At 36.3% G+C, this 21,189-nt stretch overlaps 1 protein-coding gene across 2 annotated transcripts; it reads right to left on the bottom strand.

The window, feature by feature from the left end:
• Nucleotides 1-46: 46 nt before the first annotated feature.
• adam10a (ADAM metallopeptidase domain 10a) lies at nucleotides 47-20,558 on the bottom strand. Of its 2 annotated transcripts, none has more exons than XM_011491303.4 (16): nucleotides 20,288-20,558; nucleotides 17,605-17,755; nucleotides 13,863-13,981; nucleotides 12,717-12,875; nucleotides 11,840-11,940; nucleotides 11,364-11,528; nucleotides 10,557-10,649; nucleotides 10,170-10,353; nucleotides 8,284-8,447; nucleotides 7,984-8,167; nucleotides 7,145-7,295; nucleotides 6,857-7,040; nucleotides 6,672-6,783; nucleotides 4,027-4,247; nucleotides 2,737-2,863; nucleotides 47-2,605 (listed from the first exon to the last, which is right to left on the bottom strand). In XM_011491303.4, exons 1-16 carry the CDS (start codon nucleotides 20,334-20,336, stop codon nucleotides 2,526-2,528), a joined length of 2,244 nt encoding a protein of 747 aa, XP_011489605.1. In that variant the 5' UTR covers nucleotides 20,337-20,558; the 3' UTR covers nucleotides 47-2,525. The 2 variants fall into 2 exon arrangements, with proteins under 2 accessions (XP_011489605.1, XP_078800614.1); XM_078944488.1 differs by having other exon boundaries at nucleotides 2,737-2,789.
• Nucleotides 20,559-21,189: the final 631 nt, after the last annotated feature.

The raw sequence follows: 21,189 nt of genomic DNA, 5'->3' as shown, positions 1-21,189 counted from the left end.
AAAAACCAAAATCAGAGGCTCACTGTCCTAAAGAACACAACGAGGAAACGTTTTGTGCTTTTAATACACATTAAATGCATCACAGGCATGCTCTCTTTACCACAAAAACCTGCTTTCTTCTACAGAGGCATAGAGATGTACATCCAAGTTATTTAAAATCTGTCATGAAAACGCATTTCAATTCTACAATTACAATATTCCACTGATCCTTCTTAAGGAGTTTTAGGTTCACTGTCCAATGTTGTTGGACTTTGTTTTATTGGAGAAACACAAAAGCTTCAACTGTGACCCCATGTGTTTTAACGGGATAAAGATAAAATCCCTAACTGGAATGTAAAAAGGCCAACTCAATGTAAAATAAAGGGATTTCAGTTCAACCTATTGGTGAACAAAACCAATCAACAGTATGGAAAAACTGTTCTAGTAAAAACCTTTTTGCAACAATAAAATATTTTAATAAAATACCAAAAAAAAAAAGTTAAATTCAGGTTTCTTAATGCAATTTAAGTATTTCAAAAGACCTCAATTTTAACTTTGAAAATGGTTTACATTTTTTAAAGCAGTTATGAAGAAAATCAACAAGAAAGTAAAAATACAATAGAAGAAACTGAAAAAGTACAAAACCCAATAAAAAATTAAGGCACCAGTACAGAAGCTTTATCATTCTGGATTATGTTTACACTTTCTCAACATACAACCTAACAAAACAAATTACAAGAAAAATAAAATCCCAAAAAACACCCAAGAAAATAAACCAAAAAGCCCTAAAAAAAATCTTAATTATGGTTCTTTAAAACAGCGATCTTTGCTCAGTTTAAAATATTTTAAATATTTACCCCCACACAATCACACACAACCCAAAATAACCCCAAAACAGAAGAAGTTAAAAAAAAGGACAAAAATACAAAAATATCTTTTTTTTTAGTTCACAGCATTGTAGCAGTGCATTTTTAGTATCACTGAGGTAATCACATTAAAAGACATTTCTCTATAAAGAGGCCAATGTGTTTTCTGCTGTCCACTGATCCATATCCTCCTGGCCCCTTTTAGAGAAAACAAAGTCGGCCAGCACCTTCTTGTTGACGTCTATTTTTACCTAAAACTATTTCAGTTATTTTTGAAAATTAATTATTACAGTTTTTAGCCCTTCAACAGTACCTCCAGATGGATTATAATGAAGCTGCCTTCCCCTATGAGAGAAATTCATTTGAATGTAACTTGAAAGAGGTCCACTCCGGTTTATCTGACTGTGAAGTAACACCTTTATATCTGACACAAGACAGCAGATTGCGTGCGTGAAGGACAAATTTTGTAGTACAAAGGTAAAACATAAAACAATTTATAAAATGTCTGCATATCTGTGTCAGCAGTCTATAACCTATGCAATACCCGTTTATGCTTTTATTCTATTGTCACACACTATCGTGACTAAAGCCTTTTCTTCAGCAGCTCGGACTAGTAAATAACGCTCGCTTGGTATCAATAGGGGCTCTTTTTGGATAAGACGATTGTCGATACAGGTCAATCTCCTCCGACACTTTTTAATGTAACCAAATTAAACTAAGAGGGTGTAACGTGGATAACTACGTTTTTCTAGAGAAGATCCAAATCAACAAGGGAATAAGGAACTTACAGTATTAAATGTAAAGAGTAGCAGTCAAGTCATACCATCAGAATCTAAAAAGTTTCATTACAGTGCATTGGTTTTACCAAATTGAGATTGCAAATAAAACTAAGGAACTGAAAATTCAAATATTATACCTTTGCTGGGTTTGTCAGGAGGGAACGATAAACAGTGTAATGGTTCCCCCCCCCACGACATATATATTTTTTAGAAATATGAGGTCATTAAAACAAATTTTTTGCCTCCACGTTCTTCTTCTCTATACTTATCATCACAGCAAAAAAAGTAAACTCTGAGGATTGACTTGTAAAATCAGTTGTAGACTATACAGCATTCAAGAGGGGCACAAACATTTGGGTTCATCTACATATCAGAGCATTAAGGCAACTTCAAAACCATATCACCAGTAGCATTCCCTTGTGATGTCATCTTCTCATCCAAATTGTGCGTTTGCAATCTTGTCATTCAACTTCAGACATTACAAGGCAGCCAGCATGTATTTTCTATTATTGTATTGTTCCTGAGATATTGAATCAAAAATAAATGTTGAAAACGATAAATGGAGCAAAGTGCTAATCATTTCAACCAATAGGATCACTGCAAAGGCATAGATATGTTTCCATGTCCATGGTGACAAACACACATACTATAAAAGAAAACATCGATTATGAAGACAAAAAAAAGGCTTAGTGAGTTGCACCTCCCTGTAAATTTTAACTTTTTTTTATAAAATATAAATCCTGAAACCATCGTAGTTCTGGCTCTGAGAAAAAGGCCGCTCAATCTATTCTCAGAAACTTTGGGCTTTGTTCATTAACATGAAGATGCAATGTAGGTAGAGGTAAATCTTTAGAGGAAACCATTGGTGTTTTAGGTACTCATTATAAAGCAGAATTTGATCTCAGGTTCTCCTGGTATTCCTGGGATTGGCTGCTGTGTAACGGACACTCGAGCTGGAATGCTGCGGTGTTCTTCGGGTAACTGCAGAAAATCGACATTTAGAAAGGCATTATCAGAAAAAATCAGTTAAAATTGAATGACTTTTATTTTTAACCTTGTTTAGCATAAATGGTTCTTTACGTAGATATTTTCCTTTCTGTTGTGTTCCATACCTGGTAATGGTTTCTTGTCATTGTAACTCTTGTTGTGGCTTTTGATGAAGGGACTGCATAAACAGATGAATCCCATCATCAGCACTATATAACCAATTCCAATTAAAAGTATAGCCCACCAGTAAGCCTGAAACACAGAACAAGATGTTTATATCTGACAAGAAGCTGAGAAGGAGAAGCACTTGTTCTTTTTATACTGTGTTCAGGCCTCTCTGTAGTTAACGCACACTGAAGATGTATGTAAAGCAGTGCTTCTCAAATAGTGGATGCGATGCCAGGGGGGGCGCGCAGTACTACCGGTTTTAGGCACAGAGAATCCGGGCAATTTACCGGAGCGGAAATTTATCGGGGGGCGGTGGTGACAGCGGCTCAGTGCTTGGGGAAAAAAAAAAATCGGCACCATTGTTCGGTTCCTGTCATCTGTTAAATCACAGAGTTTGTAATAGCCTGAAACTGAACTGCCCATCCCTGCAGCTGCTCCTGTCTCCTGTCAAACACTGCTGCATGAGTGAGAAAGAAAGGGGAAGGATAGTGGGCTCAGGCTGCCAGGTGGAACGAGCACGCGGAGTGCTGCCTAGACTGCGCAACACCAGGATCATCGTGTGCCTTTAAATTACTCAGCTCATGCTAATAATGTCATTCTTTATTAACTATTGTAGACATTTTTATGACATCTTTATTTTCCATAAATGTATTCTTTGTCTGCCTGTTGTTTAGACAGCAGGTAATGCAGTAAAACTGCTGCACTTTATGAGATCATAAATAAACAATCCATCATTTAGGAAAAAAAAAATCAGCAAAATGTTTTTTTAACCTACTTCTTCAGACTAAAAACGGTAAATATATCGGTGCTGCTGTGTTAATGTTTCAGATCCATTCACATGTAATATTATTTATTTTTTGAATTATTTTTCTTAGTATTAAATGGTTCAATTGGACAAAATGTTTCTAGTTTAAATAAGGAATGACAGATTTTTTTTAATTCAGGCACTTCAAGCTTCTTTTCTGTTTTAGACTATAACAGGGTTTCTGTGTGGCAAAACAAAGTAAATATTTGTTGAAAGTGGATTTACATTACTTTTTTTCTTTTGTTAATGTTAAACGATACAATTTTATGTATACTTACACAAATTTTTATAGATACTAACCAAATATATTGTCACTCCAGCGAGTGTGTGTGTGTGATGGGGTGGGGGGATGGGGGGGCGCGAAACATTTTCTTTTTCCTAGGGGGGGCTTTGCAAAAAATAATTGAGAAGCACTAATGTTAAGCAACATAAGAAAACTCACCCCCAGCCAATCTGAGATATTTTCATAGAGCTCTGGATTGAAGATGGATTTCCTTAGCCTTAATAAAGGCCCGTCAGCATCGACCACACGACACCTCTTGAGCACATCACAATACCCCTTAAAATCATTGCAGGGTGAGCCAGGCGGCATTGTTAAAACTGTTTTGTTGAAGTATTTGGCCCATCTCTCAGAACTTGTGCTGCTGCAGGTGGTGGGGTCAACTAAGTGAAGAGGAACAAGAAATTACCACTAAATTTATAGACTAGCAATTTCACACAATGAACATTGGATAGCTAAGGACCAATGAGGCAGGAACTTTCCAGTAAATGCTACATACAACCATTAACCTCCACTGTACAGTTTTTGTGATCCTCACAACTATTACAATATCATACTGTAAATCACGTGTCAAACTCAAGGCCCGGGGGCCAAATGTGGCCCCCCATGTCATTTTATGTGGCCCGCAAGAGCATAAAAGGTTTTAATTTCTTAAAATAAAAATTTTCTTTATTTGATTACATATTATTTATGTGTAATTGCTGTAATTATTCAATGTTTGCAGGTCTTATGTGTGTATGCAGACAAAAAGTTACACGTGACCGTGTAAAAAACGTTCTTTCTAGCTCAGTTTTATGTTATTTATCTTTATTCACTTGGACAGTTTGATCCTTCATTAATGGAGTTATGTGGGTTTTAATAAGCGGACAAAATTTAAAGGATTTATGTTAGAGTAACAAGCAAACATGTTTTCTATGCAACTGTAATTGTTACTTTAAAAAGTTATAGTAAATAAATAATGCGTTATTTAACATTAAGGAGTAGTTCAAATTATTTTTCATTACATTTAGTTACATGTATAAGTTATATCTCGCCCTTTTGAGGACAGCCACTACGCTGATGTGGCCCTCGGTGAAAATGAGTTTGACACCCCTGCTGTAAATTGACACTCATAGTGTGTCTGAAGGTATCCCAGATATATTAAGATATCAAAGTTTAAAAAAGTTCCCTCTTAATATCATCTTCAATCTTAGGAAACAACAAGACATTGTATTGAGATATGACATTGTTTATACACACAGCTGTGGTTAGAATGCTGCAAACTGAGTTAATTAAAGTTGTCGTTTACATCAATCAATTAAACTTTTCACTTAAAAGCACTTTTCATTTAAAAGTATAACACAAAATGCTTTACATTAAAACAAAGCAAAATAATATAAAAACAAGCATGAAATTTAAATTAACAAGCACAAAAATAAATACATACCGGTACATATGACATAATATTTAATGCATTCTTGTGACAACATCATTGATGTCATTAGACATTTAACATACTAAAATAATGGTTTATCTTCTTCTATCTTTTCAGTTGGGTGTATAATTCATCTGTGTAACATGATGTGGTTGTGGCTGCAGGAAGTGCAGTTTCGCTGTTTAGGATACTGAACCTTTTGAAACAAACAAAACTAAGTAGAGACCTATGCACAAACTTTACCTGGATAAAGAACGATCATCATTAAAACCGGAAAAGTGCGCCTTGAATGTCCGTGAGTCATGTCAGCAGCTACTACTTGAACATGATAAATGACCTGGTTCTTCAATCTCATTTTTTTCTTGTAATAACATACCTATTTAACTTTATATTTTATACAACTATGATTTTAATATGTTAGTTTGATCTTTTAATAGGCATTTTTTGTTCTTAAGGTGATATAAATGCAACGTTTCAAAGTAACAACTCAGCATAAAACATGACTTCATATGACTTAAATATCCACTCCAGTGAAATTTGTATTTCTGTTTTTTTAACATGTTGTAGCATTTTTCTTATGATGCAAGTCATATATAAAATAATTTGCTGCCATCTGACTCTGAGATGATTTTTATTCAACAAATTAAAAATACAACAAAAACAGGGTTTTCTCATCCTAAAAATACTGCCAGAGTCCGCCTATTTCTCTCTCTTGCCAGCAGCGAGGCGGTAATGCATGCTTTTATTTCCAGCAGATTCGATTATCGTAATGCCCTGCTCTCTGGTCTTCCCAGAAGAAGGATATTGAACCTTCAACTACTGCAGAATTCAGCCACATGCGTGCTGACGAACGAGGACCAGGGGCCGGGAACACATTACATTGGTTTTAAACTTCTTTAATCAGTTTATAAATGTTTTTAAGGTCTTGGGCCTTTATATTTATCTGAAATGATTTTAAAGTATGAGCCCTCATGGACCCTTAGTTCTGACTTTTGGTTATCCCAAAAGTCAGAACTATAACATAAGGCGAGGCCTCATTCAGTTTTTATGGACCTCGCCTGTGGAACAGCCTCCCAGAGAGCCTCAGGGCCACAGAGACTGATCATGTTTTTAAAGGACGGCTCAAGGCCTACCTTTATAATCTAGCCTTCAGTTGAAATTTAGAAACTTATTTGATATCCTAAATATTTATGTTCTCTTTTTACTAATTTAATATGTGTGTATTGTATGTAAATATGTACTAAATAAATAACGGCATTGGAATTTCTGTCACGTTTGGATTTTCAGTATTGTACCAGCATAATGTTGAACTTTTCTCTCCTGACATGCCAAACAAAGTAAAAAAAAATGCTGTGTTTTTCTTAAATCATTGAAATTGCAGTCTGTTACTCACGGCTCTCCTGGCAGCACACATGGCACAGCTCAGCTGGCATATTCATGATATCTTCACTGGAACAAATGCAGTCCTCTAGCTTATACTTATGGCAAATGGAACCAGTGCAGACCTATTCCAAGCAAATAAGAATTATGCACCAAAAGACAAAAAGAAAAAAACCTTCAAATGAGCAACAAACTTACTCCATTTTGGCAAATTTGTGTTTCTGAATTGCAAGTGGTGAAGTCCTCTTTTGCTTTTGATTTTGGGCACAGAGCACTACTTCCATTGCAAAAGCCCTTCAAGGCACAGTCAGACTCCAGTCTGCATGTATTGCTGGAATTCTTAAATTTACACTCATTTGAGCAACATGGACCTCCGCTAGGACTGCATAAAAAAGAAAAAATATGCAATGAGTAGAAATGTATTTAACAAGCATATAAAACTCTGCTTCATTATTTGTTAACTAGTGTAATACTAAAAATTCTGACCTGCATTCAGTGCCAGGTTTAATCTTGCACCGTTTGCTTATTTCTTCGCTGGCGCTATAGCAGCAGGGGTCTTTACATTCTTCACTGTAGCCACAGTCACACTCCTCTCCATTTTCCACAAGTCCATTCCCACAGCTAGCCTGGCCAGGCTCTGTACACAAACAAAACCAGAGTCAAAGGGCCTATATCATGCAAAATCAACTTTTTGAGCTTTTAAGTGTTTTATAATGTTCATTCCTCAAAAAACACTACCCCAAAGCGGCATTTTGATCCATTTACACATTTCTGAGCATTCCTCAGCCCCTCCCAAGCCATGAAAACAAGTGGGTTCTCACATTGTGAAATAGATTAATGAGGAACAGCCCCTTCCAGGAAGAGTCTGCGCTGCCAGCACCACTCCCAGGCTAAAACACACACCCACTTTCTCTTCGGAGCTAGCGTAAATCTGCAAAACGCTTTCATTTTATTTGCACAAAATGCACGTCCATCTTTGAAAAAATTCAAATGTTGTTTGGTTTGGTGGACGGGATGCAGACACATTGCTGAGGTCCGCTCTGAGATGATGTCATGAAATGGGCGGCACCCACAAGGAGCGAAAGGCGGTGCCTCCGAGATCGAGTCATCTTATTTTCAGGTAGGAAAACAAACAGCGAAAACAACTCATATGGCATAACTAAATCGTTCTTTAGTGTACCAACGGTGATATATTATCATAAATATGGACATAGTTTACTCTCAAAGGCTTAGGAAAAGCATGATATATAGGCCCTTCAAAACAAAATCCCTCTCAAAAACACGCAAGAAAACAATGATGGAAAAATGTTAATTAGAGAAATTACCAACAAAACAGATGTTTCTTTTCCTTGACAGAACACTATTAATACTGTGGAGGCTGCATTGTGAGAACTTGTTGTTGTTTAATTTGCTCCCTGATGTTGCTCTGGCATACATGATATAGTTGCCCAGCTTCTTTGTGTTTCGATCATTTGACTCTCCAGGTTTGCATTCCATTTCACTGTCGTGCTGTGAAAAAGCAGGAAAGGAAAAGTAAGAAGACATGGTGCCTGAACTTCATCTCACAGCTTTGCAAGACAACATAGATTACAAAAAAGAAACCTCCTCTGGACACAGATACTAACATGAGAACCAAAGTTGTGCCCAACTTCATGCGCAAAGGTAATGTGCGACACCGTGGGAGGAATGTGGGAACCGTAATTCTGCACAGTAATGATGCCGGTGTTGAGGGACTGGTACTTTCCATCACCATATTTTTTTGTCTTTTGACATATTCCTCCAGAGCTGCCTATGACAAAGATACAGAAAATCTCAGAAACATCTATGTCACACAAATGACAGTGCTGAAGATGCAGCTGCTTAAAGTAATCTAAACATTTATATGAGATACAGATCTAAACAAACAAAGATTTCAAAACAGGCAATGTGCTCATTAATCACAAATGATGTGAGCATGATGGAATTATGGTTACTATTTCACTTTGAATACATCTTTTCTAACTTGAAGGTTGAACATTTATTCATATATTTTTGAGCTCCCCCTTCTCTCATTCGGAGGACCCAAAAAGGAAGGTATGTTTATATTTTATTCTAAGTTTCTTTTTCTTCTACAAAATAATTTAGATACTTATTTATACAGAAAATGGATTTTTACGACGGAGTATTAGGGCCACCAAAAAAAAAAAAAAAAGAGCCACCCAAAAAAAAAAAAAAAGTAAAATTACGAGATTTTATCTCGTAAATTTAGGAGATAAAAACTCGAAAATTTAGGAGAAAAAAAACTCGTAATTTTAGGAGATTACAGTGGAAGTGAGCATGCAGAGCAGCAGGTGAACGCCGTGCAGCCGCAGAGAAGACCGACTAAACTTTGTTGAACAGGTGAGCTGAATGTTTATTGATAACGTTCCAAATGTCTGGAAGGTCATTTGTTTGATTTACGATTCATTAAAGTTTTATTTATTGATGGTTGGTTTGCAGGATCTCTGCAGCCCGATGAAGCCGTCGTCGGTGTCCCTGCAGCTGTTGGCTTGAATCCTTTCTTCCTCCACCAAAGACAAGACTCTACGTCTGTGTGACGCTTCCGTCACACAAAAGGAGGAGCACTTTTTTTGGCATTTTCAATGTTCCAAAGCTAATATAAAACACTATTTTCATTCCTCTTTATTGTTTTATGCTGAAACGGGACATTTCATCTGCAGGAGGGGGCGTTTGTAACACTGTTTACTTCCGCATTGGTGTTGGGATGACAGGTTCATGACGTAATGAGACAAATGAACTTCAGGATATGTGAATGAAAAGGAGAATAAAGGCTGCAGCGATTGTCTACACCCAAACGTGTCTCTGAGCTCCTTATTTTACATATTAAACTCCGCTTTACTGACACTGAACCCCGGAAAGACTGCTACACGGAAACTAATCTGATTTTGAGTCGCCAAAAGGTTCAGAATCTCTTTGTTTTAAACCTATAATAATCCGGAAATGAAGCTTCACAAAAGGCTCCACATACTTCATCTTCAAGCGAGGTTCCGATAAACTGACAACTTCGGTGTTTTTTCCTTAATCTACGACTTTTTTCTCGTAAATTTATGAGATTTTAAGTCGTAAATTTACGAGTTTTTATCTCCTAAATTTACGAGATAAAATCTCGTAATTTTACTTTTTTTTTTTTGGTGGCCCTAATACTCCGTCGTAGATTTTAAAAAGCTGCAAAACAACTAAAAATCTTAACAAAAATACATCAAATTGGGCTCAAAAATATTGCCATAACTGAGTAAAGAAACAGATTACATAACAAGGTACTAAGTTTAGGAAATGCAGTAAAATTAAAATAAGGCAAATGCATAATTTTGGATCACGTTCTTTACCTGATTCCTGAAACAACTCAGAAGGGATTCAATCTAAGAGGTTTTGTTTGAGAACTTAATTTATCTTGCCACTTAAAAAATAAATATATAAAATTGCTTTGAAGGACCAAAGTGTCAGTACTTACGGTATGAGTTTTAGTACAAACCTGCAGTAGACCCGACCCAAGCCAAGCCAAGCACACCATCATCAAAGTCCCTATCAGTGAAGACGTAGGCTAAGCAGAAGTCATCGTGGTTCTGCTCAGAGTTCAGGTTCAAAAACGTTTCCACTCCGATGTTGGAAAAGCGAAAAGGATTACTTTCGTCATTTGCCTCCTTTGTGCCATTTATCTAAAAAACAATAAAAGGACTTACACTACTAGAGGGGAAAGTGAAGGCAAAGAGACTGTAGATGTCACAGTCTGTGTTGATTTTTTTATATTTAATCAGCTGTTTTTTAGACATACTTTCAACATCAATTGGATTTCAGTTTGACTTGTTTCTGGTGCATACTGTATTTCTACGTAAAATACTCTTTGTAAGAATAAACTTACCCTGATCCTTTTCACCATGAAGCTGATCCCTTTTATGCCCATGAAATCTGTGTTCATATAAATTGCATTAATAGCGCTTACATGGTTGGAAATCTGTAAAACAAAAAAACAAAAAAAGTTGCATGTTAAAGCATCAAAACAGTTCTGTAAAAAAAGTTAATATTATCTTAGAATGGCTTTTTAGTGATTTCTAACTTTTTACTTTTAAATGGTCCTTGAATGCTCTTTAAAAGAAACATCTATGTTGTACTAACCATGATACTTTTCATAGAACAAGTGCAAGCTAAAAGATGAAGTAATACCAGATATTGGGTAGCGTTTTCATTGCATTTAAGAACTTTGTTAAAAAAACTGTTTTGAAGTTTTGAATCATATTGAAACAAAACAAAAAAAAAATTCATGTGATTCTATGAAATTTTGTAAAATTAAAACCTTAATGCAAACAATAGCTTTGACACATTTTCAACTACTAACCGACCAAAATGCTACAGAGACTCAACTAGTCATGTCAGGGTGGAAGTTATGCAGTTTCTGCAAAAGTATGTTTTTAGTACTACAATTATCCTTTCTCTTGGCTATACTTTAGCCTATGGAAGCTGCAATAAACCTCTAATAAATATAGGTTGAAGCATAGAAATATGTTGCTTCAGAGGCTTTTCTACATTTTAAGACAGAAACTCAGTCAAGTTAATGCTTGGTAACGCACTGGGTTTAACTTTGTAAAACTAATCGGCACATAAGCAGGCCAGGTGTTTAAAGTGTAGCCTCCTTTATTAGACTACAATGCCAATTAAACAGTTGTTCTACCTGTGCAAGGACAGCCTCTCTTGACCCATAGTATTTTAGGAATAAATGGTCGGTCTGGATAAAGAGCTGACAGACAGTTTTCTCATTTTCTGCTGCCCTCTTCTTCCTCAGAATCACTGGACCATAAGTGTCTTCTTCTTCATCCTCCTTTTCAAAGTTCATCTCCTGAACAAAACACATATAGCTTAGTTAGTCATTTTTATGACACCTCATTTTAGTAATTTCCTTTCTTTCTCAAAATGTACCAAAACAATGTCGAATTTACCATCTTCCACGAGTACATTTCCTATTTAAAGAAAAAAAGCTGTGCAAAATTAACACAGAGGTGCCATCAGACTGACAACTCTTGGGCCTGTGATAAAGGTGGCATTGTAACAAAACAAAAAAAGTAGAAATAAAGTGACAGTCTTAAACTAAGAGGAACTTGAAGAGCTTTGTATATGATTGTACAGTGGCTTTTCCTTGCATGCACGTACTTTGTCTGACTCCTCTACTGCAGACATCTGGTGCTTCTTCATCCTCTCAAACACAGAATCGTGAGCACAGCCGCCCTCTGGACCGTACTTATGCGGATAGTCTGGAAGAGAAAGAGGAGAAAAGGTTCTCATAGAAGAGCTCATATGGCATCATGAATGTATTTAGCCCAATGCAAAGTGGGCTGAGGTAAAGTAGATGCAATAAAGATCCCAAAAAGCTCAAGTCTCACCAGCAGACAAAGTCAAACCTGCTTGTACTAAAAATGTGAGATAGAGATTTTTTTCTCCCACTTTTGAACTTGATATGTAAACAATACAAAGAAGGTTAGATTTTGTTAATTAGTCCAAATAGCTGAATTCTGAATATGACTAACTTGACTTCTAAAAGCTTTTAAAAAGAGAGGCTGTTTGACCTTTAGTAACAGCCAGATAATTGATGATTAATAAAGTACAATTATTAAAATGACATCAGACCCAAATGTTTCCTGATACCATTGATTTTCTTCCAATGTGTCTATGTTTTTTGTGAATTTTGTTGCCATGTGTTACTAAACAAGGCAATTTAAATTCAGATATAAAATTCCAGATTAGGCTCTAAAAATTATGTAGTCAAAATATATGAATTTCTTTAAAAAAAAGAAAAAAACGAAAACGAAAAGAAATCCATCAAAAATGTCACCTCTCATTAAAACATCTTAAGTAATCTTCTTTATTCATTTGTATATTATCATTTAACTTAAATTGTAATACCTAAGTTGAATACTTCTAAAATCTAAGATAAATATAACAAGTTTATTGTATAAATCCAATCAAAAACAATAGATTTTTTCCATAAAAATTCATTGGCATCTCTTCTTACTAAGAAATGTTAGCTTACCAATATCGTCCTCATGATAGATGACAGAGTGGACAGTCGTGTTCTTGTTCTGAAGATACCGCTCTGCAGGTTCAACATAGTATGTGCCTAGATCGGTATTAATGAAACCCTCAAACCGTCCATCCACTACAGAGCCATGGATCCGAGTGTTCCTTTCACCTGACAATTGAAACAGAGAAAACAGAATAAATGCTTTAAAAGGTAAAATGAGCAATACTGTGTTTATATGTTACCTGGGTAAAACTTAATTAGGATTTTAGTTAGTATTTTTATAGACCTATATTTCACACAGAAAAAGGAAAATATATAACAGTGTAAATATGTAGATAAATATGTAGATATCCATAAAGAATTCATTTATTTCCATTTAGTTTTCTGTTTCATCGTATTTTGATCAATTCTAAAGCACCTATTGTACACAACGTTTGCACTAAAACAAAACTTCTGTTACATTGCTGATATTGAAAGAAAAACGTAAAAATGGCTTCAGAAATAACTCAAAAAAGGGGAAGTACGTTTATTTTTATATGACAACTCACAAAACACGAGAGAGAAAAACTGCAACTTAAATAAAAATCCACCAACCCATGTGTGCTGATTGAACGGTTTATTAGCAAGACTTGGAACCTCACATTGTTCCCACTGACCGGCTTAGAGTCAGTGTAGAGTGAGCAAAAGGGGGAATGATATGGCGTTTCATCGCTGCCATAGAATGGGAGCATTATTCATAAGTATACATACCTTCATACAGTAAGAAGTAAGTAAGTAAATAAGTAAAACAATATAGCACAGAGAAATGTTCTGGCTTGTCGAAAGTGAAAAAGAAAAATTCCAATCTGAATCAGGGACAGGAAGCTGCTTAGACAAGGTTCTACAACCTTTGCCTTGAATACGTTTCTCTAGGAGTTTCTTTCAAATCTGCGGAGACAACTTTGTCCTTTAGTTTCTGTGATCCAGCTTCAGTTTATTTCACTTTCACATTTTTTTCAGTGATCAGTAATTTAACATACATGCGTCAAAAATGTTAGTGCCCATCCAAGTAAGTAAATCTTTACCCACCGCTGGTGCTCAATTCCAGACTACTGCCGGCCCACATGCCATTTGGCAAAACACTGAATCATCAGTTGTTGACTGTCTTAAGCTCACCAAAGATCTCTCCGCTGTATATGTGTGACGTGTCAAGGGGTGGCTGGTCCCCTGAATCCTCGATGACCAGATCTGGAGTAAACAAAGTCGTATCCCGCTTCATCCGCAACGGAAAATGTCTACAATGAAAAACAGAAGATAAGGAAGCCATTGATGGTGGAATCAAACCATCAGGACCAATAGCTTGTTGTGACAATATTCATTTATGATGAAAGGAAAATACAAAACTAAGAGAAAACAACACTATGAACAGTTTGCATCTAATTTGCTGTTCTTTGTTAAGTAATACTTTGCTTTTTTATTTGCTTTAAAGCACTAAAAACAATAAGTGTAGAAGGTACATGCTAGCAAACAGATTTTTTAGATTCCTGCATCAGTGTAGTAAGATGTTCAAACACATGAAAGAACAATTCTCCTTCAGCAAAAAGAAACCAAATGATTAGGCTCTTGGATTATGCCTCTGGCACATGACTCGACTGTGATTAAATAAAATGCTATTCTTACACTAGCAATCCCCTTTGAACACAACATAATTCAGAGAAAATATTTCTCATTTTACTGTTTAAAAATTAAAAGACCTTCCAAAGTTGAGATTCTGATACATGCTTATTGTACACATTTTGTTAATGTTTTTTTTTTTTAATAATGAAAGAGAGCACACTAGAAAATATGAAAGACTAGCATTATCAAAGATTCAGGGTCTCAGCTGGCAATTGAAAAAAATTGTTTGACCACTCAGTCAGAAATCATAATAATTAAAAAAAAAGGATTAATATTTAATGGCCAAATAAACTTCAGGATTTCCTTTTCCAGATGATCAAAACAAACGAGTGTTCAGATGTTTTCTTTTTTGGACAGACTTTCTGTCGATGCATGTCATAAATCTGACAAATTTTATAGATTAAGCAAAAATGTAGTTCAACATTTTTAGTACAGAGGGCAATTAAACACATTGTTTATTTTTTTCCTCTAGCTTGGTGATTAAAGACTCATTATGAGTTTTTAATCTGTACTGCAGAACATAAAAAGATCTTCAACTCCTTTATATAAATAAGGTTGCTTTCAATAATAATTATTAGATTAAGAAAGAATAACAAAAGCAAAAGAATGAGCAAAACGTGACTGCCATATGAGCTACTGGTTAAAGTAAAATAGGATGTAATTGTTAATAGAGGAGCTGCACAGTTGTGTAGTGGTTCACACTGTAGCCTCAGAGCAAGAAGTCTGTGGTTTGAATCCTGGCTGGTCCCCCCTCTGTGTGGGTTTTGCATGTCCTCCATGTGGGTTTGGTCCAGCCAGTCTAACACAGGTTGATTGGAGACATTAAAATTATCTATCAAGGGTGAGGTTTCCATTTGCTTGTGGGTCTACGACAGATGGGGAAAAACTGTCTAGTTTCTCTCTCTTGATAATACCCGCTGTCACAATCAATATGACTCAAAAAGCAAGTAAAACAAGCTTTTTTAAAAGGGTAAATTATCCTGAAGCAGTCTGTTATCTTGAAATAAAAAAAGAAAGAAACAACTGTGTAAGGGAAAAAACTTTTAAATTCCACAAATATTTTGGTCATTTCTTCAGGGAAGGGTGCAGTTTGAGGTGCCACAGTGTTGTGTTCAAAACAAGTTTTTATGTAAACAAAAAGGGAAAGACACATATGTGTATGTTGTTCCTGTTCCGCATGTCCAGGTTTACAGATATTTTAAATGGGAAACATTTTAGGGGGAAAAAACAGCACCATGTCAAAAGCTAACAAAAACAAGAGAGTAGAGGACCATAAGGACACAGTAAGCTTTCATACATAGATTTAGGCTTCTGAAAAAGGTATAATTAATGTCGTCAAATATTATGTCCTAATTTTCTTCATGTAATGTAAAACTTGATTCTTTAATTGTCTGTTCACATTTGGTTCTACCACTCCTGTGCTGCTACAGCTGAATTAATTCCTTGTATTTGATAAAGATGCCTCGCTCTTTCACCTGACTGGGTCATAATTATGTGAGGAAGGACAAAAAAAGCTTTTTCCTATTCAAATAAGCCATACATCAGTCATGATGGAGTACTTGCTTTTGATTTTTCTGTAATAAAAAAAGTGTACAGTTTGTCATGGTAGCAGCTGCCGTCCTGCTCCTAATTGACTCTGATTTCCTCCACCCCCGCCTGCTCCAATAAATGTCTGCCTCTGCCCTTCACTCTCTGCCGGATCGTTGCACTGCAAGCGTTCTGTCAACTCACCTGCTCTGTTTATGCTGTCAGCTCGTCTACCTGTTCTGCTCGCCACTCAACCAAACTTCCAGCCAACCTGCTCAGCCAGTGTTCCAGCCTCCGCTCTCAGCTTCATGGTGCTGCTGCCATAGTCTGCTCCTGTTTCTCTGCCACACTATGTCCCCCCAAGCCTCATCAGTCCCCGCATCTCTGAAATGGTGGAACTGTTCCCAGATAACCTTCTGTAGAGTATTAATTGTGTTGTGAAATCATAAGGGCTTGTGACTGAGCCTGAGTTTTACCATGCTCCTATGAGCGTACTCCTCCTTTCCGGCCTCTGTGTCTGGAGCCACACCTCCTTCCATTTACTATAGCAAGGACTTCACTCCGCCCCTCTCTTCTCCCTGCAGATCACTTTCCTCATCCCAGTAAGCCTTCTTCCTGTTTTTGCTCCAACTACTAAAAGCAATTTCCGGTTACTAACCCTCTCCAATCATCATAGCATTCGCGCATTGGCTGTATGTCTCCTGTGTCTGTTGTCCTCCAAGTTCAAGAATGAATAAATCTGGGGTCTTGCACTCCTGAGTTTGTCCCATTTTGGGTCTCTGAAACTATTTATAACAGCCTTTTAAGCTTTTTATAGCTGTATTCGTCTGCTGGATTCAGGCCCAATTGTGGCCTGATAAACATCACAATAAAACACGATCTCCATTCAATTTTAGATTGAAGTATAAACATTAACTGGCCTAATCCAGAGCTTGATTTTGGGTGACTTTTTGTATCCAATCCAAATTGGATTTGCTCTTCCGTGCTTCTCTTGGTAAGCATAATTGAGCATGGGTCACAGATTGATTTAGCAAACAATCCCCTTCAGGATGTTTTGTTCTCTTAGGAACTTGCGGTTCAAACAGTTCTGATAAGTCGTCTGGTAGCTCTTGAAGCTGCAAACAGCCCAAGTACAGAAGAACTTCATAAATGTTCATAATCATGGCTTTTCAAGATTTAAATAGTGACGTTTTGACACAGCCATTTGCATCAGGGCCCCAATGCAAGGATGTCCCACCTATCTTAAAACTCAATTAACCAAAAACCAGAATGTATTCAAACAATTTTTGTCCAATGCAAAGAAACCAACAGCAGTAAAAATGTCCAAACTGGGCTAATAGTGATCAAACTCCATTTACGCTTGTCATGATATACTATTTTCATGAGTTTTTTGTCAATTGTTTGAATCTAAAACACTTGCAATAAAGTCAAACATTTCTCAACAATTGTGATGCCTGAAGCACAAATAAAATGAATGAGACCTAAAACAAAAAAAAATAAGGTATTGCTTATCAAATGTAAACATACAACATACTGATAAAAGAAGGTATAGAAAGTACCACAACATGAAATATAGAAAATCATCACCATCAAAATACATGTATAACAAAACTATATGAATGTGGATACAAATTCCAGAAGCAGATTTGGTTCGATGCAAGACAACAAGTTGTGATTAAGTTAGAAGAGGTGGTGTTCATAGTACTTAACTGACCTTCCATGAGCGTGAAAGTTAAGGTGCACAGTCATGTCATGAGGAGAGAGTGCCCTCTTGGCTCTCTGGTGACTTTGGTGCAAGGCTTCCGTGTCATAAGACAACTCTTCATAATGACTTATATATTTGTTTAAAGGAGTCCTTAACTGACCTGAAAGAGAGATGAATACAAAATTATCATTAAAGAAAAGTTAGATTGTTTAGTTCCTGAAGACCCATTCCAATGAAAATTGTGTTTTTAAAATGTTCCTATGCCATTTTTCTTATGATGGAGGATATATTCAAACAGATTAAAATTGCATTTCTGAGTATTTGTTAATCCAAATCGTGGTGAATCCAGAACAGATGGAAAAAATGCTGTTGGAAGAAGTCGTCAGTTGTGATGTAGAAACTAAAATGGGCGGCCACCGTCTCCCTGCTCTGCTTCATTCCAATGCTAACTTGTTTCTCCTGAACTCACGCTGCTCTGCAGAAATGATGTCCTAGAAAACAACACAAGGTTTTTTTTAATTTTGCCTAAAAACAGCTAAATCGTGGTGAAAGGCGTAAACTTGTATAGCGCTTTTCTAGTTTCCTCTAAGGCCCAAAGTACTTTACAGTCACAGTCCCATTCACACACTGATGGCTGCCGTATTACTGGCGCCAACCTACCACCAGAGGCGAGGTGGGGTTCGGTGTCTTGCCCAAGGACACTTCGACTTTGGGCAACGGGGAATTAAATCTGCAATCTTTCGATGTGGAGGCGACTGCCCTACCGCTGCCCCATGGCCGCCCATTCAGAAGACCACTAGGAACAACTTGACAATAGTTTAAAAGATGATCCTAATTTTCTGGAGAGGAAACATGGACAATTGATAAGGTTTGAGCAACGTTAATCCCATTGACCTAAAAACAAAGAACCCAAATCAGTGAAGTTAAAAGAGATCATCTGTAGAGAAAACCTCGCTGAGGTAATCCAACTGGCTTTAATACTAACCGTTTCTTTGTTTGTTTGTTTTTTAACCAAAGTACCCAGTATACTGGACAGGTTTGGGCTAAGAAATATTCAGTGTATTCAGGTTTTTTAAAGGACAACATGCTTAGTTTGTAAAACAAAACAAAATGTATAGATATTGATATTACACAGTCTGAATTTGTGTAGTAAAAGGTAGAAAAAACCTAAGCACCCAAAATTGTTTTTTTTTTAACTAAAATAATTCCTTAATAGTAAAGAGGCATGAAGTGTCTGTTGTAAAATAGCATACTAAATAGGCACAACAGGACTAAGAAAAGCAAAAAATAGTAAAATAGAAACCAGTAGATAAAGCGAGTAGAAACTTGCCCAGGAATGCAAAAAGAGGCAGCCACTTTTCCTCACAAATCACAGAATTGTCAAACAACTGCAAAAAATAAACCCAGGCACATCAGAAAAGAAACACTTTTTTGGTAATAAAAAATGTGCTTGGTATATTCGTGAAAGGCAACATTTAAAAAAGATTTCCTTTAGTGGAGCAAATATACAAGTTTGCTTCTTCCAACTCCATTTCAAGCTATTAATGAAATTATTTTTGATAAACTTCACATTTAATGGATTCATCATTTCATTTACTGTTACAGATCCACGAACACATAAATATGCATCTCTTTCACTTTTTGTTTCCTTTTTACAAGCAAATTATGAATAAGGTTTGAGAGGTATGCATTTTTGTCTTCTTTAATATTTTTGTTTTGATTGATGGAAAAAAAGATAAGTTCCAAATCCCAAAAAATAGATTTATATGACAGACCAAAAATGAAGAGTTAAAATTTCTGTAATGTGCATTTGTCTATATAGTAAATAGTGTCAACGTCATAGATCCCACGGCAAAGAACACAACTATAATCTAATGAGACATCATCAAAAAATACTCAACACCATTTTTGACTTTTGCATTAAAAAGATGAAAATCAACAACGATAAGGGATCATTTCTTGATAAGGGAAACAAAAATGTAGGAAATCTTTTAAACACAACAACCAATGAAGTCTCAGCTCTTTTCATTCAAATTAAACAATTAATCATCCTGCACATAAAAAGGGAAACCCTTAAAACTTGAAACTATTGTACAGAAACAATAATTAACAGAATATTTGACAGAATAAACGCACAAAAAAGCACATTTTTTCAGAGCAGCAAGTAAACATTTTGTGTACCTGTTTTTCTCCTTGTGACTTACACAATTCCTGTTTTAAAAACCTGAACCTCCTCTTAGAAATAACGAAAACAGTAGTTTCGTTATTTCTAAGTTATGAAATGATAACTATTCCTTAAAGGTATGGTGAGGAGGGAAGGATGCACTATACTGAACCTCAGAGAACTAGAAATAGTTGTGCAGATGCCTGGCCTATTTGTTGTCTAGGAAGTAACAGTTACTAATACACGTCTTTATATAATATATTTACGTTTTATGCATGTTAATAGTGTTTTGTTGGTTTTACAATTAGGAAAATTTGTATTTTTCCATTCATACACAGTCTCAGACCTAAATTAAATACCGTCACCCGACGTGCGCCCTAAAGGTGAACTACCTAACCCGGTCTGTAACAGTTACATTTAACAAGAGGCGATTCAGATCAATTGGCCACCAAGCTAGAATACTGTAAACGACCCCTGAACTACATTATATGCAATCGCTGAGCACTTCCTGTTGTAAGTCTGACTTACCGGTGGTATGGTGAAGACAGCAAAACGCCACAACCAGAGCCACTATCATTCCGGAAACCTATTCAACTCTGCTGAACAAGCAGAGACCAAGCAGCAACAACAAGAAAACGGCCTTTCTCGTCGTTTTCTTTCGCTTCTGCACGTCCTTCCCACTTAGATGGCTAGTTCCAGACACGCCGGTGACTTGGATCTGGTCTCTGCTGCAGCCTGACAGCAGAAGGTCCTCCTCCCTTCCGGAGTTGTGTGTTGGGTTGTTTTCTGAACTAAGAGCATAGCCACACCCATTTCAAGCTGTTATATTCAAGTGACCACGTCGTTTTAGTTGCTTCTGCTTTTCATGTTGACCGTGTGTCGTAGCCAACAAAACATATTTGAAAACAACCTCGAACAGCGTTTAGAGCCAGGTTTATATGTCTATCTATATGTTCTTGTATATTTTTTTTTATCATGATCGAGGACATATATAAAGAAAAATAACCTTAAAACTGCTTTTCGGAGTACCTCTTTGTTCAAATCATTGTTAATCAGGAGAGAAGAAAAAATGTCATTTGCATGGAAAAGAGTCTAAAAAAGAACTGTGTCAGCCAGAATGAAAGAAAAAAGGTAGAAGATGGCGGTAAAAACCAGCCTGAGAAAAAGATGTTATGAAGATAATTGAGGTTTTTGGGAATGCAAAAATGCATAGGATCTGAAATGCATTAATCAGAGAGACAGTTTGTGTTAAGTTTTTTGAAGATAAATTCTGGGAAGCAGACTGAGATTGTTTGGGTACATTTAAAAGGGGTACAGTGAGAAATAAAAGTGTAAAGATACTGAGGCTAGAGCTGCCACATACAAGGCCAAGAGGAAGACCAATAAAGAAATTATGGATTTAATATAGAAGGGTATTTCTGTCAAGGAAT

Source organism: Oryzias latipes, chromosome 3 (assembly GCF_053564925.1).
Source record: "Oryzias latipes strain Hd-rR chromosome 3, Olatipes_Hd-rR_3.1".
NCBI lineage: Eukaryota > Metazoa > Chordata > Actinopteri > Beloniformes > Adrianichthyidae > Oryzias > Oryzias latipes.
Note: the sequence above shows the minus strand (reverse complement) of the source record. Positions and strands in the feature narration are given on the sequence as shown.